Below are 26,238 nucleotides of genomic sequence, written 5' to 3'. Positions count from 1 at the left end.
AAAGCTCTGCCTTGGACTCTGATTTAATTCTGGATGATATTTGGAACGCTGACATACTCCACACCTGAGCCAGAAATCAATTAGCTCACCTTTCGAACAAAAGATAGATCAAGCAAGCATTACGAAGGTAGAAGAGCTACCTTTGAGCCGACGCAAAGACCCCTTACTCATTTATTTGACACATGGTGCTTTGTTGTCGTTTATCCACCCAACGGAACTAAAGGACGCCATCCTTCACATCTTGATTAGCAGAATGCTTGGCTGTGAAAGTTCACGCTCTCTCCTCACACCCAAAAAGAGACGTGGCTGATTGTTCATAAATACACCAAAGTAATCTTATTAACACCAGGAAGGATAATGCCTTTCTCATTACGAGCAGCTTGAAAATGCCTCTGATTCTTTCCCTGGGATGAGATTAGTCCAATTATGCCACAGTTGGGTCATACAGGTGCCACAAATGAAGGCAATAAAAACCCAACAAGGTCGGCCACATGATGGGAGGTGTACAACGCAGCCAACGTGCACCCAACTCACCTGTTACACCCCAGACTCGTAAAGCAAAGAAGCTGAAAGGGGTGTTTGCAGGCGCTCCTATCCTATCGGAAATGAGGCCTTTATTGCTGCCAAAACAATCTCGGCTCCTTTAAATCTATGGAGATGTCATAGAGGATTTCATCACTTTCAGCCATGGGGGGGGGGGGGGGGCTAGTGGTGAAGATGCTCGCTTCCCACATGGAAGGTCGAGAGTTCAATCCCAGGTAGCGGCAGACGTAGCTCTCTCAGGGCGGAAAGGAAAAAGCGTCTAGTGTGAACTCTAGGTGGCATCAGGAAGGGCTTTTGGCCGGTAAGCACTCAGCTCCATTCAGTTGCCACAACTGTACCCCAAATTAAGGGATTACAGAGCTGTAAAAAGTGAGGTTTTTTTAGATGATCTCGGCCAGCAATGGTGAACCTTTTAGGCACCGAGTGCCCAAGCTGGAATTCATGTGCATGCATGTGCACCAGGGGGGATGAAACCCGAAGACCATCTGGCCAGCACACACGTGCCTGTTTTTGGGCTGTTTTGGGGCCAAAGGATTGAAAAACAGCCTGTAAATGGCCTGAAAATTGACGTGAAAACAAGCCCGAACCTGGCCTGAAAACAGCCTAAAAACTGCCCCAAAAGGCCTGAAAATGGCCTGTTTTGGGGCTGTTTTATGGGCTGTTTTCCGGCCGTTTTCTGGAGCTCCAGCACCCACAAAGACCAACTGTCCAGCTTGCTGGAAACCAGAAGGGTAGCTGGCGATGCCATGGGTTTCCACAGAGAGGTCTCTGCCTGCCACGTCTGGCATGCGTGCCATAGGTTCTCCATCACGGATCTAGGTCATGGTTGTCCCAAAGATGTTTTCCAAAAGGCCACTGGACTTTTGTTGTGGTGGTGGTGGTTGTTTCCTTTGAAAACATTTCGTTTCTCACCCAAGAAGCTTCTTCAGTTCTATCTGACTGGTGGGAAATGGAAGGATTTATATTCCTTGCAGTCATTTGGTCCTTAGCAATGTGAAGAATTGAAGAATTGCCTTTGGCTCTCTGAGAGTCGTTGAGGCCACTTTGGAGTTTACCTCTATCCTCAGAGTCATGTCAGATCTGTGTATCTTCCATTCTTCAGAGGACGTCGGGAGGAATTATAACTTGCTATTTTCCTTCCTATGTATCTTCTGTCTTGCATTGCATTCTTGTATAACCTTTCATCTTTGCCTGGCACCTCCACTGCCCGGCTATTTCTCACCTCTCGGGGAATGTACAGGGGGTAGTGGCCATGTGGACAGCAGAGCCAGAAGATGGCTCTGAGAAAGCTCTCTTATCTCTTTTATTGAATATTGTGTTGACAGACCAGTCGTACGTCGAGGACCCAAGACGGGTCGCAAGTCGAGGACATAACATCTTTCTCAGAGCAGCCGATGCAATAACATCTTCACACCTGCGGATTGGCTGAGTCCACACCAGACTGTTGGGAAGGGCCTTTAATTCCTATATTCTTAATTGTACGCCCTGAAGGACCTCAGAGCCTGCTTTGAATCTGGCTTGCTATCACCCCTTTTCAATAAAAGGTTCCTTTTTGAAATGCCAAGTTTCAAAGAGTCTTTACTTTCTCGAATAAGGGAGGGAGGCTGGGCCTTACAAACCACCTGAACCAGTGTCAGGTTCCAGTTTGGCAAACAAGGAACAAACCAACCAACATGTAATCCAAAGCGTAGAATTGTATTGTTCTCCTTGACGCATCGGCAGGTTCTAACCCTCACCCAGTGAAATACCAGAGTGAATTGAATTCAGAGCTACTGCTGAGTGCCCCCCTCCATCATTTAAGTCAGGGGTGTCCAAACTTGGGAACTTTAAGACTTGTGGACTTCAACTCCCAGTTCTGGGAGTTGAAGTCCACAAGTCTTAAAGTTCCCAAGTTTGGACACCCCTGACTTAAGTGATACCACAGCTCCTCCCCACCCCCTTGGCATGCCCCCAAAAGCTCCTGAGGGCTTCATTGGAATGTAGACTTGTGCCATGCGCAGAGGCTGAGGGCAGTTCAGTGCGCCTGCCCCGAATCTGAACAACAGTTCAAGCTATCATATGAGAGTCAGGTGTCAGGCGTGGCAGTAGAACAATTCCCTCTGCTTGTGTGCAACCGGCATGCAGGTACTCTGCTTCCCATTGCCCCCACCCCCACCCCCCGAGTGAATGGCTTCCCGGACCACATGGCACGGCAGGCTGACAATCCGAAGTGTGGAAGCTTCTTCAGATTGCTGGAAGAGTGCTAATGACCAACATGATTTAGGATTAATCTGCTAGAGCAATCATGACTGCGAAACGAATGGCGCATCCACCGAAATCAATGAAACAATAGTGTATTCTGAGGAACAAGGCAATTTTCTATGCAACTACCCCATCTTCCAAACCACTAAACACAAAAAAAAAAAAAACCTATTGATTCTGGCTTCTGCCTCTCTTGAACATGATGCCGGGGGTTCTTTGCTCAAGTCAGCAACGGGGTGAGAGGAAAAATGCACTGAAATTCCACACGGAATTTACACATTTCAAGCTCGGTAGTAAGATAACATGCTGCATGCTGGCCATTCATATTTTATGCAGAAAATAATAAGATCCGTATTTCTTCCGTGCTATTTTTTCCTCCAGGATTTGGGCCAATTTGAGAAATGGACTTTTTATATGACATGTTTCAGACAAGTACGGTATTTTTCGGTATATAAGAAGCACCTTTTTCCCTCAAAAAAGAGGCTGAAAATCTGGGTGCGTCTTATACACTGAATACAGCATTTTTGGCCTCCCAAAACCCCGCCCCCTTCACCAAAATGCCTGTGCATAGCCTTTAGGAGGCTTTCAGAGAGCTCCTGGGGCTGGGGAGAGCAGAAATGAGCGAAAAATGAGCTGGTTTTTGCTCAATTCCCCCCACCCCGGCCCCCAGGAGCACTCTATATCCTCCTAAAGGCTATGCATCTACTTTTTTTGGATAAAAAAACAAACCTCTTTTGGCAAAAAAAACCGGGCCATTTTTTGCTTGTTTTTGGCCCACCCAACCTCCCAGGAGCACTCTACAAGCCTCCTAAAGGCTATTCCCTCTGTTTTTGGGAGGTTTGCAGAGTGCAAAAACTTTTTTTAAAATATTTGCCTCTTCAACAATAACAATGACTTTTATGTTTGGGGATAATTGTAAATCCTGAGTGGTTGCTAAAAGCCACCCAGGAGAAAAGGAATTGTAGTAGCCTATATGAATGGTGATGGACATTTGAGTAACTCTAGCCATATCCTCCCGCATCAGATAGTCCCAAATGTGCTTTTTTTTCAAGAGGCAACTGGTCCAATATATGGATTTCACATTTTAGAATGACAAATGAAGATCTCAATTCTGTACATCGTATTGGCCTGTAAAGATATGCTTCACTCTTTAGTCCAGCACATTAACGATAGCAAGAAGATATATGAACTCATTTCCAACATCAGCTACAAAGAAAGAACAAATATTAGAAAAAGATAGCAATAGCACTTAAGATTTCTGTACCATTTCACAAGACTTTACAGCACTCCCTAAGTCAGCCTCTTGCCTCCAACAATCTGGCTCTTCATTTTACCGACCTTGGAAGGATGGAAGGCTCAGTCAATCTTGAGCTGGTCAGGATCAAACTCCTGGCAGTGGGCAGAATTAGCCTGCAATGCTGCATTCTCACCACTGCACCACAATGGAAGTAGAGTAGAGTAGAGTAGAGTAGAGTAGAGTAGAGTAGAGTAGAAGTGTTTTTCCCCTTCGCTAAATAGGGAGTGGGTGTAGCCAGTGTATGACACCTCTGGCTTGCAGGCGACGAGTTTGACATCCCTGGAATAGCAATAGCACTTAAGACTTATATACCACTTCAGTGCTTTCCAGACCTCTCTCAGTGGTTTACAGATCCAGCACCTGCCCCCATCAATCTAAGTCCTCATTTTACCCACCTCAGAAGAATGGAAGGCTGAGTCAACCTTGAGCCAGTCAGAATTGAATTTCTGGCTGTGGGCAAACTCAGCCTGCAATACTGCATTCTAACCACCGCACCACCACGGCTCTTACATCTTAACTCTTTAAATTCCTTTGTAATAAAAAGAATAGGAACCATAGTTATTTATTAAAAACCATTTGTTTAAGCTGTCCTTTCCTGGGGGGGGGGGGGGAGTTAACGTTCAAATTCTTTTAAAAAAAAAAGAATTTCCTTAGTATTCACCTCCTGCAGGTCACTTGTGACTTGGACAATGATGAATTATTTTGGGGAAATATTTTTCTTCTTCTTTACATCAGATAGACAGAGTCCTGGATCTAAGGTTTAAGCTGCACACACCCTGCAAATTATCCCCACTCTAATGGAGATCCAAGAGAGTTTAAAATAGAAAATGTGAAGATTCACGCTTTGTATATAAAGATATTCCCATCTTACTAGGATAGGCAGGCATCAAGAGGAACATGGGAGAACTCACAGTTGAAGGAAACTGTCAATATTTCTGGGCTAATACAGTGGAAAGATATCAAACATAACAACCAGATGCCAAAAGAGTTGGATATGAACCAATCCAGTCAGGCAAAATGTATGAACATTTTGTCCCTGGAGAACATGAATCAACTTATTTCTCCTTCTACCTCTTCATTCTGAGATAAAGAGTCGAACAAGTTAGATATTAATGAAAGCTGAAGTATCATCTAAGAACAAAAATTATGAACAGAAGAAAAAAAATGGAAAAGAGCTCATTTTGTCCTCTTTGGTTTCTTTGGGAAAATTTTTAACTATTTGCATCCACTAATTGTAAAACCCTGATGGGGTGCTTCCAGCATCCTCTGATGATCTCATGTCTTTTCCCAGGTGATTTTCTTGGCAATTGTTTGGAGGTGCTTTGTTATTGTCCTATTCAGGAATGTTTTCTTTAGTCAAGTTGCTTGAAGTGACATGGGAAACAGGAAGGGAGGGAGGGAGGGAGGGAGGGAGAAAAAAAGAAAAGAAGGAAGGAAGAGAGAAGAAAGAAAGAAAGAAAGAAAGAAAGAAAGAAAGAAAGAAAGAAAGAAAGAAAGAAAGAAAGAAACCCAAGTTTTTGGTTAAAGTCTAAACAAAATACAAAGGACCAAAACATATATGAACAAAGGACTAGCACAACTGTGATACTTCAATGAAAGAGAGAAAGAAAGAGAGAGAGAGAGGGGGGGAAGGAAAAAAGGAGGGAGGGAAGGAAGACAGAAAGAAGAGAGAGAGAAATAAAGAAGAAATGAGAGAGGAAGAAAAGAGAGAAAGAAAGAAAGAGAGAGAGAGAAACTTAATCACTAACTAAATCCAATCCTGTTTAGGTCATCTAACCACTGTTAGAAGCTACTACTACCAGCTGAGCATTTATTTCTAATTTGATGCAATATTGCATTGCTTTTAAAAAGTAGCCCAACAAAGCCTCATCCAAACTTGAGTGTAGTCTGCATTCCTCTTCTCCATCATTGGAGATAAGTAGTCCACAACCCATTAGAGCAACCATATTAATTTAAGCAATCAGATCTAGGCTGCAAAACTCCAACCCGCCACAAGGGGGTGGCCAGGAAACACAGAAATATCTAAGCCTTTGCTGCCACCTAGTGATCATCGGCATTCTTTGCAGCCCAGACCTGGCAGCTCTACGCAGCCAGCATGTCAAACTTTCAAATCCCATGTAGATATTTATCACTCCAAGATTCCTCCAGCTTGTATTTTTAGACACGGTTCTTGTTTGACCTACTTGGAGGGCTAATTCGGGCCAGTTTTGAGTTATGCCACCATGTTCTCCGAGCACCAGCGTTGGTTGCGTCACCCCTCCCAAGGGGCCCTCAACATCAGGCTGAATAGAGCAAGACAGAATCACCTTCCTGTATGCAAGCTGCTTTTTCCAGAAGCCGGATATTATCTCGGGATTACAATTCTTGCCATGATTCCTCTGCTGAGCTTGAAAAACAAGGCACACCGACTTTTGTCTCTTTCCTTTTAAACTAAGTACATTTCCCTTTCATGCTTCAGCGCAGATACATCCCGGATATGATGCAGCCAGCAGGACATTCTCCTTCGGAGGTTATCGGGTGAAGAAATTAAAGCTACTTTCCTCCTCTGAGTGGCTAATCCTCCCACACGGAAATTCTATATTCCTCCTTCGCTGACCATTCCGAGTTCCATTTTTCCCTTAATCAATGCAGAGCTTGGTGAATTGCAAATATGAAGAAGGGGGGAAAGCATTAAAGGGAGAAAGGCCATCTCGGCTCATCTGTAATTTTTGTCAAAGTGACAGTTTGAAAATTACAAAGATAAATACAGTGCTAAATAGGGTTGGAAAGGTGTGATTTATCTTGGCGGAACGCTTTTATGCTTCTCTCCAAGTACTCTTTTCTTTTAAAAGGTGAGCACAGGCAGGCGCGGCTGCCTCTTTCCATTGCTCCGAGTGGTCGGAAGGAGAATATTAAATATTATTTTTGCATGTATTAGAATAGAATAGAGTTGGAAGGGACCTTGAAAAGAGAGAGAGAGAGAGAGAGAGAGAGAGAGAGAGAGAGAGAGAGAGAGAGAGAGAGAGAGAGAGAGAGACTGACTGACGATGCTTTGAACCACAACAAAACTAAAAACAGGGAAGCCCATAGTAAGAAATAGGATTACTACAAGGAACAGTAGCAGCAACTTCACTGTAGTCTAAATTGTGAACACACAATTGGAAGAAACAAGCTTCAACTTATTTTAGGTTTGCATCTTCAATTTACTTAATGCAATTCCTAAGATGCTTTTTACCTGCAAATCAAGTTACCAATTTTTCACTGTTCTCTGTCTACCTAATTCTTTTTTCATTTGTTTTCCTTTTTATGTATGTATCTATAGCTATACCTACATCTGTCTGTCTGTCTTCTATCTTTATCTACATCTATCTATTCTATCTATCTATCTATCTATCTATCTATCTATCTATCTATCTATCTTTCTTTCTTTCTTTCTTTCTTCATATACATACATACATATATACATACATACATACATACATACATACATATCTCTATCTCTATCATCTATCTTTATCTACATCTATCTCTATCTATCTATCTAACCCTCCCTCCCTCTTTCCCTCCCTCCCTCCCTCCATCTATATAGCTAATCTAGAAACAGGATAGAAAGTTTAGTCTTACAAAAACCAGCTGTTTGAAGCAAATAATAATAATTGCCTATTACATTAACAGAAATGTATATAAAGTGCTATTGTTTCTAAAGAAATAAATAGAATAACAGAACTGTATGTTTCTTATGTCTTCGCTTTAAGAATGAAATTGCTGATCTCAAATAGTCTCTTCTTACATCTAAAATTACCATTAGTTGACTATAAAAGCAAATTCGTAAAGATGTTTAAAATTATGCATCATTTGTAGACAAAAAGGGACTGAGAATGAAAACACACAAATAAGCCATATATTTTATCATTTAAAAAAAAAATTAAGGGAGACCAATTGGCTGTACAGTTTCCTCTAAATTTAATGGACCCACTGTAAATTTAAATACAATTTCCGGCTGTGTAAATTACATTGGCCGCCACTAGATATTTTTGAAACAAAACCACCTGCAGTTTCAGTTTAAAAATAAATAAATAATATTCTCCTGAAAAAGAATGATGTGCACTCTAAAATGCAATTTAGAGCAAGGGATTAAAACTTTCTCCAGAACGACAGTTGGTCTGGAAGATGTTTAATGAAAAGAGCAGTTTTCCAAGACTAAAAAACAGAAGAAATTAATATACGATTCGTGAAAACAATCCTAAAGTCCTTTTTCTGAATCAAGACATGTCCCTGAATGGATTGCACCCGGGTAGCGCTTGGTAATACAATTTTAAACTGTGATGAATGAATTTACCCGGTCAAATCATTCAAAAAGTAAAATAGTCGGGGTTTCTTATTGCAAACATTTTTTAAAATACCTTTCTACCGAAATCTCAGGAATAAGAGAGAACAAACAAGTTTCCCTTAAAACGGATCTGGTTTTGCATTCATAGGGCAATGGCGCCACCTTGTGGCAGTGTGCTCTGTTGCTGGCTGATTTTCGTCTGTAAAGACAGAGAGATGTCTTCAAAAATGCAGAGCTGCTGCCATCTAGCGGCCAATGAAACAATGTCCCAATTTGCTTCCTTATTTATGATTATTTTGCTTCCTGAGGAATTTAAAAGGCCAACTTCAAATGGGATAGTTTGTATTGAGCTGGTTGAAAATCAATGGAAGCAGCAGATTTCATTTTTGCAATCTCTCTCTCTCTCTCTCTCTCTCTCTCTCTCTCTCTCTCTCTCTCTCTCTCTCTCTCTCTCTCTCTCTCTCCCTCCCTCCCTCCCTCCCCCCCCCTCTCTCTCTCTCTCTCTCTCCACCCCCCCTCTCTCTTTCCTCAATCAAACAACACTGTCACACCTCTGTTTCCAAAGAGACAACTGCATTTGTTGGGGTTTTTGCAGCAAAAAGAGAGAAGAGATTTGCATTGCCTTGATAGGGTATGAAAAATACGATTTTCTAGATCAAAGTTCTCTGGAATGTAATCCTCAGAGAAAATAATATGTATGCATACAGAGACACATAGGTCCATGCAGAGTTGTTATTTTGGGATGAAAAAAGACAAATCGGGTTTAAAAAAGAAATTTAAAAACTGAGATCTTTGAGATTTCACAACATTTCTGCACTTTGGAACTGCTTGAGATATGCAGTGTAGTAAGAGTGTTATTTAACCCATGAGAAAATGTGGATCTAATTTTCTAATTGTTTCAGAAAAACAGAGGAAAGAAGGACTAGGGGTGATGTGATGGCAGTCTTCCAGTGTTTGAGGGGCTGCCACAAAGAAGAGTGGGGTCAACTTATTTTCCAAAGCACCAGAGGGCAAGACAAGAAACAATGGATGGAAACTAATCAAGGAGAGAAGCAACCTGGAATTAAAAAGAAATTTCCTAGTGCAAACAATTGATCAGTGGCATTAATTCCCTTCAAAAGTTATCACTGGACATTTTTAAGAAAAAGTCATCTGTCTGAAATGGTCTAGGGTCTCCTGTTTGAGCACGGGGTGGGCTAGAACACCTCTGAGTTCCCTTCCAGCTCTATTCTATTGACTGAACTATTCAAGGAGAGAAGCAACCGGGGATTAAGGAGAAATTTCCTAACAGTGAGGACAATCAATCAGTGGAACATCTTGTCTCCAGAAGTTGTAGGTTTTTAAGAAGTTTTTAAGAAGAGACTGGACAGTCAATTGTCTGAAATAGAATAGAATAACAGAGTTGGAAGGGACCTTGGAGGTCTTCTAGTCCAACCCCCTGCTTAGGCAGGAAACCCTACTCCACTTCAGACAAATGGTTATCCAACATCTTCTTTAAAAACTCCAGTGATGGAGAATTCACAATTTCTGGAGGCAACTTGTTCCACTTTAAGTGTTTACAGTTGCCGACCCCTGTTGTAAACTAAGGGGGGGGAAGCTTATTTGGCCCTCCCAATAACTAGTCAAAGGAAAAAATAAATTGACCAAGCTCACAGTGTTGTGTGAATGTGACCACTAGCTCAGTAACAGTTGTAGTTGCGGCTTTTCAACCATTAAGATTGCTGTGATAACGCATGTATAAAAGGTTGTCTAATGTAAACAATTGGAAGTGATTTCCGTTCCGGTGTTTTCAGATAGCAAAGCGGTATTGCATTCAATTTTGCAAAACGTTAGCCCTACGGAAGCTAAACCCTGCCATCTGATCTCTGCCCAAATCACTGTTCCAACGATGTCTTTAATGAGGAAGGGGGAGAACTACACATAATAGTTGGAAATTTTCTTTTTAAATCCATGCTAATGCTTGCAATTATACGAACAGTCTAGCCACTGTGTGTAAGCCATGGTATGGCCTGGAATTGCTCATATGAGGTGCCCAAGGCTGCCTTCCAAAGAAATACAAATATCAATACTGTAATTAATTCTGGTTGAAAAGGGAAATTACTGAATGAATTATGAAACAGAGGTGAAAAGGTGATGTCATATCATGATAGAAATCGAAAGCAGCAATTCCGTGGTGTAATTCAAATCTAATTCCAGGTCAGTGACTTATTTTTTTTTTTAAAAAAAAGCACATTTTAAGTCTTTTGTTCGGGAAAGACAGAGAGAATTCAAACAGCTCAAAGGTATTTTACATACAATGTCATAAGTGGCCCTTGATTACTTATTAGCATTTGAACTCTGCAAGGAGAGCAGGCCAAGGGGTGTTTCAACCTTCAATTGAAGCCAATTGTGGCTGTTAATTGGTGGTGTTTCTTTTCCAACCAACTATGAAGGGGGCGAATAGATGGCTCAGCAGAACAGCTCAATTTCTCTTTGATTTCTCTGCTTTGGAATTCAAGACCTTCTCATCTGCATCAACAGAGGGATAGAATCAAGATCACGTGAAGTGCAAATACTACTTTGTAATGCTTTGGTAAGGCCACACTTGGAATATCTGTTTTGGTCATCACGATGTAAAAAAGATGTTGAGACTTTGAAAACAGTGCAGAGAAGAGCAACAAAGAGGATTAGGAGACTGGAGGCTAAAACATATAAAGAACGGTTACAGGAACTGGGTATGTCTAGCTTAAGAGAAAGAAGGACTAGGGGAGACATGATAGCAGTGTTCCAATATCTCAGGGGTTGCCACAAAGAAGAGGGAGTCAAGCTATTCTCCAAGGCACCTGAGTGTAGAGCAAGAAGCAATGAGTGGAAACTAATCAAGGAGAGAAGCAACAAAGAACAAAGAAGAAATTTCCTTACAGTTGTAATAATTATTCAGTGGAATACCTGGTAGACAGAATATTTTCCCCCTACTATCCTCCCCAAAAACTAAGGTGCGTCTTATACTCCAGTGTATCTTATACGCCAAAAACATGTCAACGGGCGGCGCCCAGGAGTAGAGCCTTCTCTGTGATGGGCCCAACCCTCTGGAATGACCTCCCCCCCGATATTAGAATTACTACCGACCTCCGCTCCTTCCGACAGAAACTTAAGACCCACCTGTTCCAATTAGCTGGCCTGTCTGATTTATAGTCCCACCTTCAACTTCCTGGCAAACACCTTATTCTGGGGTAATTTTTAAGGGTAATTTTAATTTATATTTGAATTTTAATCTATCGTACAGTATATAACCTACCTCCTCTGTCTATTTATGTATATCTACCTATATTTTTGTATTTACATTGTTTTAATATGTCTGTACACCGCCCCGAGTCCTGTTTAGGAAAGGGTGCGGTCTATAAATTAAAGTTTATTTATTATTTATGGTAAGTTCAAACGTGCTGCTTGAGACCATTCAAGGTGGCCGTGTGTTCAACCCTGCAGAACATGCTAACTTTGAGATCTCAGTGGACAAAGCAGAAGTAGAAAGGATAAAATTTTACACTGTGCTCACCTGCTCAAAAGTCACACAGAGTTAGAGCCCATGGATGAGAGTCAAATGCTTGCTTTTCAGGCAGAAAAAGAAAAGTTGAAATGCCAGAAGAGAGCTACAGGTAGACCTTGACGTATTGGAGTATGGTATTCAGTTCTGGTCGCCACGATGTGGAAAAGATGTGGAGACTCTAGAAAGAGTGCAGAGAAGAGCAACAAAGAGGATTAGGGGACTGGAGACTAAAACATATGAAGAACGGCTGCAGGAACTGGGCATGGCTAGTTTAATTAAAAGAAGGACTAGGGGAGACATGATAACATTGTTCCAATATCTCAGGGGTTGCCACAAAGAAGAGGGAGTCAAGCTGTTCTCCAAGGCACCTGAGGGTAGAACAAGAAGCAATGGGTGGAAACTAATCAAGGAGAGAAGCAACTTAGAACTGAGGAGAAATTTCCCCACAGTGAGAACTATTAATCAGTGGAACAACTTGCCTCCAGAAGTTGTGAATGCACCAACACTGGAAGTCTTTAAGATGATGTTGGGTAGCCATTTGTCGGAAGTGATGTAGGGTTTCCTGCCTAAGCAGGGGACGAGAAGACCTCCAAGGTCCCTTCCAAATCTGCTATTGTATTGTATAAATCACGTGACCCTGGGAAGGCTACAACGCTCCTGTGAAAATTGGTCATAAACCAGTTTTTCCAGGGTCATCATAACTTTGAATGGCCACTAAATGAACTGTTGCATCTCAAGGACGACTCCTGTGTGCAAAGAATGAATTTCTGGAAGAATGCTTGCATTAAGAGTCCTTTGGGTCTGCAAGCAGAGAGTTGCTCTGGAATGTGCAATCTGCAACTCCTAGTTTTTTACCAGTGTGCTCTTAAAATTAAAATCACCAAAGCTTTCCTGTTCCAGCAACATCTTGACTTTAAAACCTGAATTGTTCTTGTTGGGTATCTTACCAGGGAAATGCAGTAAAGAAAATGTATATTTGGTTATTCATGTAATAACTGCAGCTAGAATTGTATTTGCACAAAATTGGAACGCTGAAGAAATCCCTAAAGATGAAAATGTGAGTAAGAAAATATTAGATCGTGCAGAAATTAGTCGATTAACACTAGCAATTAAAAGAAAGGAAGAATCTGAGTATTATAATGTACGGGGATTATTTTATCATTGGTTAGAAAATGAATATGGATAAAAAGCATACAATTTAATAATTTAGGAAATGTTATAACAGGAGATACGTTAACGTTGTCATGTTAAAATAAGAACAGATGTATATAAAGAAGCTATAACTATTATGGCACATTCAAAAATTCTACTCAGAGGACACACTGATTGATGAATGATGAAATGTTTGTTTTAAAAGGAAAAAAATGAAAAAACTTTTACAAAAAAAAAAAGCTTTCCTGTTTTGGGCTTCCATCCTACTGTAGATGGCAATAGAGGCATATAGGTTTGGTATCACCTAGTCCTAGTGACTGTCTAGAATTTTCCATTCTAAGTTTTGTAGCTTCAGTAAGGCTGTGAGAGGGGAGCAGGTGTAATGCTGCTAAAATATTAATTGTTGAAATTGCATTTCCAAGCCAAAAGTTCCTCCTCACAAAACCCCTATTCTCTAGAATAATCATCCCAAAGGTGCTTTTTCAAGAGTGTTGGAAGAAAAATCCAAGTTCAGTTCCAAGCGGGGAGAACGATGCTGGAAATAAAATGGAGGCTGATTGGAAAGAAGGATCCTATTTATTGATGATGTCATGTCCCGGCATATAACTTTTATATATTGTTGTTGCTCTCTAGCCCCATCTAGTGGTTGGAGGGACAAATATGCCCCAACATAGGATCTTTATATACTATTGTTGCTCTCTAGTTCCATCTATTGGCCAGAGAAACAAATACCAAGCATATGGTTTCAAGCTGACCCCATCCCATTTTACCCATCAGCCCGCACTCGCAAACCAAGTGCATTTTCCTTTGGGGAAATATAATATTCTTCCTCTTAATATTCCCCAAAATGTTTCACAAGAGGCAACTGTATTTCTTGTAAGAAAGAAAGAAAGAAAGAAAGAAAGAAAGAAAGAAAGAAAGAAAGAAAGAAAGAAAGAAAGAAAGAAAGAAAGAAAGAAAGAAAGAAAGAAAGAAAGAAAGAAAGAAAGAAAGAAAGAAAGAAAGAAAGAAGGAAAGAAAGAAAGAAAGAAAATTTGAAGACGTTTTGCTTCTCATCCAAGAACCCTGCTTCTTCAGCTCTGACTGGATGTTTCCTCAGAATGGACTGGATTCTTCTAGATGGTTCTAGAATGTCGGAATATGGAGTCTTGATTCTCAAGAGGCTCCTTTTTTCAGAATGAGGGAAAATGGGATGATGGGTTGCTCTGTAGGGTCAAAATACCACCAAAACCAACCCCCAAACAATGAAAGGTTTGTCCACAACCACTGAGAACAGCTCAACACATGCCCCACAAAAACAACAACATACAACTACACAGACTGTGTGCTGAAGGCCTGTCTGAAGTAGAATAATTTCAGCCTTCTTATTTATGGCTTAAGTGAGAACTGACTTCATTCATTCAATGATCCATTTTCTTAACTTCTTGGCTGTCCTTGGCATTCTTTAGAGTTTTCGCCAACACTTAATCCTTAAACCATCCTGGTTCTTCAAACTCCACTTTTTGCTTCCATAAAATGTCACACAGAAGACCACAACTTTCCCTACTGTGATCTTTTTAGGTAAAAACACCACACCCGAGTATCTTTTCTTACATACACACATGCGTTTATACATACACGTATGATACAATACACATAATCTATGAAAAAGCAACAAAACCTTAATATTTGTGCAGACTTCCATAGTTTACCAGCATACAGGTAGCCCTCGTTTAGCAGTTCATTTAGCAACTGTTTGAAGTTACAATAGCACTGGAAAAAAAATGACTGTTTTTCAAACTTACGACCATCCCCATGGTCACGTGATCAAAATTCAGAGGCTTGGCAACTGACTCACATTTATGACGGTCGGAATGTCCCAGGGTCCCGTGATCCCATTCTGCAATCTTCGGACGAGCAAAGTCAACGGGGAAGCCAGATGTACTTAACCACTGTGCTGTCAACTCAACAACAGTGGTGATTCACTTAACGACCGTGGCAAAAAAAGGTTGCAAAATGGGACAAAATTCACTTATCAACGGTCTCATTTAGCAACATAAATATTGGGCGCCATTAGGGGTCGTAAGTTGAGGGCTACGTGTAATTTACATTTTCTTCATAAGACACAATCCATTTGAAAAGGACGTATTACTTTAGCTGTTACACAATTCTACCTCTGAATCAATGTGCCTTAAGCATCATCTTTAGCATGAACTAAATTGTCTTTTTTTGAAGGGGACGCAGTGGCTCCGTGGCTAAGACGCTGAGCTTGTTGATCAGAAAAATTGGCAGTTCAGCAGTTCGAATCCCTAGCGCCGTGTAACAGAGTGAGCTCCCGTTCCTTGTCCCAGCTTCTGCCAACCTAGGAGTTCGAAACCACGTGAAAAATGCAAGTAGAAAAATAGGGACCACCTTTGGTGGGAAGCTAACAGTGTTCTGTGCATCTTCGATGTTTAGTCATGCCAGCCACATGACCACGGAGACATCTTCAGACAGCGCTGGCTCTTTGGCTTTGAAACAGAGATGGGCACCACCCCCCAGAGTCAGAAACGACTAGCACAGATGTTTGTGGGGAATCTAGATCAGTGGGCCTCAACCTTCCTAATTCCGCGACCCTTTAATACAGTTCCTTGTGTTGTGGTGACCCCCAACCATAAAATTATTTTATGTTTTCCGTATTTTTTCAAAAATATGTGTTTTCCGATGGTCTTAGGCGACCCCTGTGAAATGGTCATTCAAACCCCAAAGGGGGCCTGACCCACAGGTTGAGAACCGGTGGTCTAGATTGTCTTTGCCAACACTTGGGTTACAGAAAGGAAGTTTCATCAGAAACTGCACAGAATGGCTGTAAACAGATCTTAACGGATTAACCAAGTTGGAAGGGGCCTTTCAGGTCACCTAGTCCAACCCCCTGCCCAACCCTACACCATTTCTGACAAATGGCAGTCCAGTCTCTTCTTGAAAGCTTCCAGTGATGAAGCTCCCACAACTTCTGAAGTTCCATTGATTGCTCTCACTGTCAGAAAATCCCTCCTTCTTTCCAGGTTGAATTTCTCCTTGTTCAGTTTCCATCCATTGTTCCTTCTCTGGCCTTCAGGTGCTTTGCAAAATAGCTTGACACCCACCCACCCCTCTCTGGCAGCCCCTCAAATACTGGAACACTGCTATCATGTCTCCCCTGGTCCTTCTCTTCACTAGACTAGAATAAACCTCTTGAAAGTCTCTAGTGATGAAGCTCCCACAACTTCTGAAGGCAACTTCTGTTCCATGGGTGGATCGCTTCCACATGTCAAAAAATGTCTCCTTGCCTTGTCAAAATGATGTCGCGATTTCGGAGGCATTTCGAGGGCAACTGCTTAATTCTTGGCGTTCCTGGGACTGAACCATCGTGATTGTCCTGCTGTGATGTATTTGTTCACAGACCTTGGATAGTCTTCCATCCTGAACCGGAAGATACTCTTGGTTTGGGGGGAGAAACTCGGGACGACAATGAGTATTTCTCAGCTGGATAATAGGTCTGCTAATCTGGGCTGCGGAATAGGAGAGAAGATCTGAAGGCTCGTGGTAAAAAGGTAGATGTTTCCTCCCCAAAGACAGGTGGGCCTGTGAACCATTGTAGGTGTTTGATTCTTTGCAAGTTGTTCTCTCAGCAGAAGCGGTGGCCCCTGGTGAAAAAGTAACGTGCTAGTATTAGCTAGTTAACCAGTTAGGTAATACTGCGTTTTGCTATGAATTCTACAGCGAAGAATCAAACATCGCATTTGTGTAACAACACAAGTTCACCTGAGCTGCTCTTCTAATGTGCTTCTTCACCGGTGGTTATATTTCACATGCCTAATTCTTTTTCCTTTTAAATTGATTTTCTATTGAATACATTTCTTAGTGCTTAATAAATATTGTGTGGTCTGGGTATTTAGTTTTCTTAACACTACAAATTTACATTTTTAATCTCCACCCATGTTTGATAATATTCTACATCCTCTTTCTGTTTAATTTCCAAAGTCAATCTATCAATTTCTGCACAATCTAATATCTTCCTTTATCACGCGCCAAATCTTCATTTTTTCCAATATTGTGCGAAGATAATCCTCACTGCTGTTAAGACATGTAATATTAAGTATATACTTTTCTTATCAGGTTTTTCTGATATTATGCCTAATAAAAACAATTCAGGTTTAAAATCTACACGTTTCCCTGACATCTTTTCTAGCCACCTGTGTTACCTTTGCCCAAATTATTTTTTTTTGCTATGCCTAATTCTTTTGAAAATCAACCCCAAGAATTGCTTCTCTCTTACGCAAAACTAGATCCATTGTAACCCAAGGAAAGATATTTAAATTGCAGGACCCAGGATCAGTAACAGAGCTGGAAGGGACCTTGGAGGTCTTCTAGTCCAACTCCCTGCTCAAGCAGGAGACCTATACTATTTCTGATAGATAGCTGTCCAATTCTTTGTTAAAAGCCTCCAGTGGTGGGTCACTCACAATCTCTGAAGGCAAGTTGTTCCATTGGTTAATTGTTCTCACTGTTGGGAAATTTCTCCTTAGTTCTAGGTTGCTACTCTCCTTGATTAGTTTCCATCCATTATTTCTCATCCTGCCTTTGGGTGCTTTGGTAAATAAATTGGCCCCCTCTTCCTTGTAACTGTCTTTCAAGTATTGGAAGACTGCTATCCTGTCTCCCCTGGTCCTTCTCTTCACTAGACTAGTCATGCCCAGTTCCTGCAACCGTTCATCGTCTGTTTTAACCCCTAATCATCCTGGTTGCTCTTCTCTGCACTCTTTCTAGAGTCTCAACATCTTTTTTGTATCGTGGTGACCAAAACTGGGTGCAATATTCCCAGTGTGGTCTCAACCAGGGCTTTGTAGAGAGGTACTCGTACTTCACACGATCTTTATTCTATCCCTCTATTAATGCAACCTAGGACTGCATTGGTTTTATTAGCTGGCGCCGCACACCGTTGGCTCATATTCAAATTCATCACAAACAATGATTTGAAGTTGCTCAACTTACCAATCTGTTCCCCAACTTCTTCTACGGAGGTTTGTTTCATTCCGTCCCTGCTAGTACTGAAGTCACTGTCGCTGCCTTCACTGCCTCCTTTTCCACTATCTCGGGCGCTCACTCGATCCAAACCCAAATAGCTGCAGCACAGAGACGGAAAGCTCAGCATCTTTTCTAGACAACGTATCACGATTACATTTTCAGGGATCAAAAATCCCAAAGCGGAAGTAAGCATCGTGGGTGCCTTCCAGATGGTTTAGATCAGGGGGGGTCAAACTCGATTTCATGGAGGGCTGCATCAGGGTTGTCTTTGACCTCGGGGGGGGGGGAGGGGGTGTGGCCAGCTCAACATCACTCATGTTGGGGGCACCTGTGGTGGACCCGAAGAGGCTAGGGCTGTGATAGCAAACCTATGGCATGCATGCCACAGGTAGCACACGGGGCCATGTCTGCTGGCATGCGAGCCGTCTGCTCCAGTCTGCATGTGTGTGTCAGCCAGCTGATTTTTGGACTTCTGGAGGCCCTGGGGAGGCCATCTTTGTCCACCCCAGGCATCAGGAAAACTTCCAGAGCCGGGAAAGGGTGAAAAACAGGTCCAACGGCCTACCGGAAGTTCCTTTTCGAACTGGGGAGGTCCCCCGGAAGCCGGAAACAGATTCTTTCTGTACTTCCGGTAGGCCTGTTGTCCCCAGTTTTTGCCCTCCCCGGGCTCAATGGGCCTACTGAATGTTCAGAAATGATCCATTTCCGGCTTCAAGGGGGCCGCCGTGGGAGCCCACTTTCACCCTCCCCAGGATTCAGGAAACCCTCAGGAGGCTGGGGAAGGGGAAAAAAACAGGCCCAACAGCCTACCGGAAGTTCTTTTTCGAACTGGGGAGATCCCACGGAAGCCGGAAACAGATTGTTTCTGTACTTGCAGCAGGTCTATTGGGCCAGTTTGTGCCCTCCCCAAGCTCCAGAGACTTTCCTGGAGCCTGGTGAGGGTGAAAACGGAGTGTCCCCCCCCCCGCAACCAGAGGAAATACCAAGCTCAGCTTGAAGGCGAGCAGTGCAGCGGAAGAGGGGGGGGCAGATAAAACTCCAGAGTGGGCAGAGTTAGCCTGCAATACTGCATTCTAACCCCTGAACCACTATCCTTCACCCAAACTATCTCAGTTTACAACGAGCAAACAAAGCTTGCAACCCTTGGTATAAAATACGAATCTGACATGTTTACCCACACAGAAGAAGCAGTGCCAAGCAGAGAGAGGTCAGAAGAAACCAGACTGGCATCAAATGTTGAGCTTACCTAAAATTCGCCTCCCATTCAGACACGGGCTCAACTGGAATAAGAATCCGAGCCTATTTGCAGAGAAACAAACAATCAATGTACAGTTTCTCTTTGTTTCAATACTAAAGAAAAGGACACACAATAATATGTTAGATATAAAGAGCAGCGTGGTAGGTTTGAAAATTTACTTTTTTTTCTTCCATTCTCACCTTCTTCCGCCTTCTTTGGAAAAGGTCTCAGCTTGAGGCCTCTGCCAAATCTATATTTTTTTAATTAAATAAGACTGCTTCCAAGCCCTCCCACCAAGAAAATCCATAGCCTTGGGGATTGGTTTTTTATAAAATAAGCACATGTTGAAGTTCACTTTTCAGAGTGCCGGATAATGGACTAGAGCAGAGAGATTTGTTTCTTTTTTCTACTTCCTTTTAACAAAAAATGGGTTACCTAATTGGCTTATATCTTTTTTTCTTCTTCATAGATTTGGGTGTTCTTATAAAAGAATATGACTTTAAAGCAGGAGGGATTTCAAGCTGACTTAAAGATAAAGGTAAAAGTTCCCTTCGCACATATGTGCTAGTCGTTCCCGACTCTAGGGGGTGGTGCTGATCTCCATTTCAAAGCCAAAGAGCCAGCGCTGTCCGAAGACGTCTCCGTGGTCATGTGGCCGGCATGACTCAACGCCGAAGCCTCAGGGAATGCTGCTACCTTCCCACCAAAGGTGATCCCTATTTTTCTACTTGCATTTTTTACGTACTTTCGAACTGCTAGGTTGGCAGAAGCTGGGACAAGTCATGGAAGCTCACTTCGTTACACGGTGCTGGGGATTCGAACCTCCGAACTGCCAACCTTTCTGATCGGCAAGCTCAGTGTCTTATCCACGGAGCCACCTCACAAACTGAGTTCATCCACAGCAAAAATCCTTCTGTGCAGGGTTAATTTGTGGGGCCTAGCAGTCAGATGCACAGGTCTTTCAGTCATGTATAGAGAGAAGATTAGTCTCAACACAGCTAAATTCGTCAAGGCAAAAGAGTATTGATTGCGCAGTTAAAATGGCTGAGGAATGGTTAAATCTTTGAAATGAACGAGTCCCAGCTTGTAAAACTTTTAAGGTAATGTCCCAAAGGTACTTTTTCAAGAGGCAAATGGACTTCCTTGGGTTTTGTTTTCTTTTGAAGACCTTTCGCTCCTCGTCCAAGAAGCTTCTTCAGCTCTGACAGGATGGTGGAAAATGGAAGGATTTATATTCCTTGCAGATACCTGGGCATTTGCATCCTTTTAGAGGGTCTTTGAGGCCACTTGGAGGTTTATCCGCAGATTACAGGAACCATTTGCACCACTCAGGTGACCCTGAGGACACAGAGAATCCTCCAAGTGGCCTCAACGACCCTCTAAGAAGATGCAAACGACCAGCTGTCTGCAAGAAAAATCAATCCTTCCATTCCCCATCACCCAGTCAGAACTGAAGAAGCTTCTTGGATGAGAAGTGAAACGTCTTCAAAAGGAAAAAAATAACTGCTGATCTTTTGGGAGGGAAATAGGATCAGAATTAATACAGTGCAGGAGGCTGAAGCCTTCATCAAAAAACATTTCTCTCTCCTACACAGGGAAGGTAGTGAAAAGAGTAGCAAGGTACAAGATATGAAGGAGGGGAGGGGGGGCTGTGGCTCCACCTGGGGAAAGGGAGGAAGGAGCAATATCGAAAAGGCTCAGGTCACAAAAATAAAAGTATTTGAAATATTTGTAATTGTTGATAGACTAGAAAGTGATAAAGGAAAAATGATTGAACACATGGTTGATACAATGTAGAACAGGGGTGTCCAAACTTGGGAACTTTAAGACTTGTGGACTTCAACTCCCAGAATTCCCTAGCCAGCCATGCTGGCTGGGGAATTCTGGGAGTTGAAGTCCACAAGTCTTAAAGTTCCCAAGTTTGGACACCCCTGATGTAGAATAAGATTCTGTTTTTTGCTTATCTTTTATATGTTGTTTTTAATATTGTAAAAATTGTGAGATTTGGAGGGATTTCTACCACTAGCGTGGGAGCTGCCAAAATTTTCTATGTACCCCCTTACCTTTTCCCATAAATGTTTAAAACCAATAAAATTATTTTTTTTTAAAGGGAAAAAATAACCAAGAAAGTCCAGTTGCTTCCGGAAAAAGCACCTTTGGGACAACCAAGAACCTGGAGGACTGAGAATCTCAACAGACTTTTAAGATAACATATGAAGAACGGTTGCAGGAACTGGGCATGGCTAGTCTAGTGAAGAGAAGGACCAGGGGAGATAACAGTCTTCGGATATTTGAGGGGCTGCCACAGAGAGGTGGGGGTAAAGGTCAAACAAGGAATAATGGATGGAAACTGAAGAAGGAGAGATTCAACCTGGAAATAAGGAGGAATTTCCTGACAGTGAGAACAATCAACCCATGGAACAGAAGTTGCCTTCAGAAGTTGTGGGTGCTCCAACATTGGAAGCTTTCAAGAAGAGATTTGACTGCCATTTGTTGGGGATAGTGTAGGGTCTCCTGCTTGGGTGTGGGGTTGGACTAGATGACCTACTAGGTCCCTTCCAGCTCTGTTAATCTATGAAGTTTTTTTTTTGTTATTGCTGAGGGCTGTTTATTATAGATTTCACAGCTTTCCAACTACCAGTCAATAATTCAGACTGCCAAAATTCTCAATTTTGAGTATCATGAATGGCCCACAGACTTGTTACTTGTATAGTCAGTCAGCTGGTCCTCGACTTATAACACATTTGTTTGTTTAGTGACCATTAAGTTCCAATGGCACTGGGAAAAGTAACTTTTGACCCTTTTTCACACTTAATGACCGTTGCATCATCCCTGTGGTTATGTGATCAAACTCTAGGCCCTTGGCAACTGACTCATACTTACGACGATAGCAGTGTCCCCGGGGTCACTTGATCCCCTTTTGCGACCTTCTGATAAGCAAGGTCAATGGGGGAGGTCAGATTCACTTAACAACCGTGCCACTAACTGAACAAGTGCACTGATTCACATAACAGCCATAGCAAGAAAGATCGTAAAAGGGGGCAAAAACTCACTTTAACAACTACCTTGCTTAGCAACAGGAGTTTTGGGCTCAACTGCGGTCGTAAGTTGAGGACTACCTGGGTAGGACTGGAAATAAATACACTCATGGGGGATTTGCTGAAAGAACTTGACCAAATCTAAATTTGGTATTTTATGGTCAATATCAGGCCCATAAAGAATTCTATTCTATTCTATTCTATTCTATTCTATTCCATTCCAATATTCTATTCTATTCTATTCTATTCCTATTTCTGTTCTATTTCTATTCTATTCCATTCCAATATTCTATTCTATTCTATTCCTTTCCTTTCCTTTCCATTACATTCCATTCCAATATTCTATTCTATTCTATTCTATTCCTATTTCTGTTCTATTTCTATTCCATTCCATTCCAATATTCTATTCTATTCCTTTTTTCCTTCTTTCCTTTCCTTTCCATTCCATTCCATTCCATTCCATTCCATTCCATTCCATTCCATTCCATTCCATTCCATTCCATTCCATTCCATTCCATTCCATTCCATTCCATTCCATTCCATTACATTACATTACATTACATTACATTACATTACATTCCAATATTCTATTCTATTCCTATTTCTATTCTATTTCTATTCCATTCCACTCCAATATTTTATTTTATTCTATTCTATTCTATTCTATTCTATTCCATTCCATTCCAATATTCTATTATATTGTATTCCATTCCAATCCATTCCATTCCAATATTCTATTCTATTCTATTCCATTCCAATATTCTATTTTATTCTATTTTATTCTATTCTATTCCATTACATTACAATATTCTATTCTATTTCTATCCTTTTATTCCTGTTCCTATTCCTATTCCATCCCATCCCATATCCCTATCTCTATTCTATACCTGATAAAATAGGAGGTGAATCTCAGCAGCCAAACAAGATCAGGATTTAAGCCTAGTTGGGAAGATACCTGGGAATCAGAGCTAGGCGTTTCGGTCTCGGTCAGACCCAAGGAGTCACGGCTCCCTTCTTCAGCTCCCCTCCAAGAGGAATGTTTGGGGGTCCCTTTCCCACATCGGGAGACAGGATGGCTTCCTCCTTCCCTGGGTCCCACCGGCTTAAGGGGCTTCCCAACGGGGAACTTCTTCCTGCCCACCCAAATAGAGACTCCCACGAGGAGAATGGCCACCAGCAAAACCCCACAAGCGCCGCCCAGCAAGGCGATCCACAGCACCGACGCGTCCCACGACTCTCCTCCGGCAACGTCAAGCTGCAGCGCCACCATCTGCACGCTAGAGGGCAGCGTCTCCGTGCAAATCAGCCGCAGCGTCGCTGTGCAGGTCAAAGGAGGCCTTCCGCCGTCCGCGACGGCAACGACCAAGCGGAAAGAGGAGCGGGGCGCAGCTTCGCGCGGGACCCGTTCCCGCAGAAAGAGCTCTCCGGTCCGCGGCTGCACCGCGAAGAGCCTGGACGCCCCCTCCAGGAGGGAGAAAGTCAGTTCGGAGTTATGACCATCGTCGGCGTCCCGGGCTGCCAGCCGAGCGATCAGGAAGCGTGGCGGGGCACCGAGAGGCAGCAGGAGATCCGCCGAGCCGTTCACCAAAGGCGGGGAGACGATTCGGGGTGGGTTGTCGTTCTGATCCTCCACCCGGACAACGACCAGGGTGCGTCCGCAGAGCAACGGGCTGCCCCCGTCGCAAGCTTCCACCGCCACTTCGTGCCACGGGGCCGCCTCCTCCTCTCCCTCGCGGTCCAGGGAGCGCTGCACTCGCACAACGCCCAGGCGGGGATCCACCGAGAACAGGCTCGACGGGGCGGACGTTCCCAGAATCCGATAGGTCACTTTGCCGTTGGGTCCCAGGTCGGGGTCGGAGGCCGCCACGGTGGTCAGGTAGGCCCCCGGGGGATTGTTCTCCGGCAGGGCCACCTCGTAGCGCGCCTTGGCGAAGCGCGGGGCGTTGTCGTTCTCGTCGGCCACGCGGACGGTGAGCGAGCGGACGGTCTTGGCCGGGGGAGAGCCCAGGTCCTCGGCCACCAGCGTCAGGTTGTACTCGGCCACGCGCTCGCGGTCCAGGGGGCCGGTGGTCAGCAGCAGGTAGCTGGCGGCGTCGTAGGCGCGCTGCAGGGCGAAGGGCTGGTGGGGCGCCGGCAGGAGGGCGCAGCGCACCTGGCCGTTGGCCCCCGCGTCGCTGTCCGAGGTGCTGACCAGCGCCACCAGGCTCTGGGCGGGCGCCGCCTCGCTCACCGCCGCCCAGCCGGCCTCCTCGGACTGCGGGCCCCGCGCCGCCTCCGATCCTTCGGGGCCGCCCAGGGCGCTGATGGCCACGGCGGGCGCGTTGTCGTTGACGTCCAGCAGGCGCACCAGGACTTTGCAGGCGGCGGCCAGCGGGCTGGCGCCCCGGTCGCTGACCTGCACGTCCAGCTCGTAGGTGCGCTGGCGCTCGTAGTCGACGGGGGCGCGCAGGGCCAGGCGGCCCGAGAGCGGGTCGAGGCTGAAGAGGCGCCGGGCCTCGGGGGCCACCTGGCTGCCCCAGGCGTAGAGCAGCTGCCCGTTGGCGCCCTCGTCGGCGTCGGCCGCGTCCAGCTCCAGCAGCAGCGCGCCCGGCTGCGCGTCCTCGGGCAGCTCCAGGGTGAGGAGCGCGCCCCGGGGGAAGGCGGGCGCGTTGTCGTTGGCGTCCAGCACGCGCAGGCTGAGCGTGGCCGTGCCCGAGCGCGCGGGGCTCCCGCCGTCCGTGGCCACCAGCTCCAGCCGGTAGCCGGCCTGCGTCTCCCGGTCCAGCTCGCGCAGCAGCACCAGCTCGGCGCAGCGGAGCCCGTCGGCGCGGCGCTGCGCCTCCAAGCCGAAGGGGCTGCCCGGTGAGAGGGAGAAGCTCTGCAGCCCGTTGGAGCCGGCGTCCGGGTCGTGCGCCAGGGGCAGCGGCAGGCGGGTGCCGGGGGCCGCGCTCTCCGACACCTCCAGGGCCACGGCGGGCTGCGGGAAGCGCGGCGCGTGGTCGTTCAGGTCCCGCACCTCCAGCTCCACGTGCACCAGGCGGAAAGGCGAGGCGCCCGCGGCCGCAGGGCCCCCCAGGCTCAGCACGTCGAAGGCCAGCAGGCAGGGCGACTCCGAGGGGCCGCACAGCTGCTCCCGGTCCAGCCGCTCCGGGCCCAGGCTCAGCTGCCCGTCCCGCTCCCGCACTCGCACCAGCGACCTGTTGCCCGGCGCCTTCACCAACTGGAAGCTGTGGGGCCCAGCGTCGACGGGCCGTTGCAATGCCTCGGCTAAGATGCCCAGGACCGTGCCCGGTGGCGCCTCCTCCTCCACGCTGAACCGGACGCTTTGGCTCTGCGCCCCGCGGAGAAAAAAACCTTGGAGTAAGACCAGGAGTAGAACGAGGAGCCTGGCCATGAGTCTTTAGTTAGCTGGGCGTAATCTGCTCCTCCGCTTTTCCTTGGCCTCTGCTGCCGATTCTAGCGGTCTAGTTAGCAGTTCCCCTCTCCCCTGAGATCATATGGTCCCCAGTATGCAAATGAGCCTCGTCGGTCCTCCATATGCAAATGAGACACACTCCCCTCTCCTAAAAACCTCCGATGATGTCTATGGAGATTCTCAGTCATCCAGGTCAGGGTTGTCCCAAGGATGTTGTTGTTTTTTAAAGAGGCAACTGGACTTAACCAGAAAGGCCACTTGCCTCTTGAAAAAACACCACTGGGACAACTTCTGATGGCGTTTGCTCTTCAAGGCAAGCTTCAGAGGACCAGAACATAAGGTCTGGTGTTGCCCTCTAGGATGAAGTAGAATAAATTGGATTTTGTGTTATTGGAAGTTATTTGCATAGGATCCTACAGTTAGGATTGGGCACAGTATGTTCTTCGCTGTTCGCTGGATTTAGCACATTCTGGCAG

General features: G+C 44.6%; 1 protein-coding gene across 1 annotated transcript; it reads right to left on the bottom strand.

Moving 5' to 3' along the window:
* Window positions 1–16,359: 16,359 nt before the first annotated feature.
* LOC309388554 (protocadherin-8-like) lies at window positions 16,360–25,741 on the bottom strand (the record flags this gene model as incomplete). The annotated part of the gene is made up of 4 exons (XM_081945961.1): window positions 16,360–16,577; window positions 18,061–18,191; window positions 19,340–19,392; window positions 23,324–25,741. 4 exons carry the CDS (start codon window positions 25,739–25,741, stop codon window positions 16,360–16,362), a joined length of 2,820 nt encoding a protein of 939 aa, XP_081802087.1.
* Between the last annotated feature and the right edge of the window lie 497 nt (window positions 25,742–26,238).

The sequence above is a fragment of the Natrix helvetica genome (genome assembly GCF_964273705.1).
Source record: "Natrix helvetica genome assembly, chromosome: 3".
Lineage (NCBI taxonomy): Eukaryota > Metazoa > Chordata > Lepidosauria > Squamata > Natricidae > Natrix > Natrix helvetica.
Note: the sequence above shows the minus strand (reverse complement) of the source record. Positions and strands in the feature narration are given on the sequence as shown.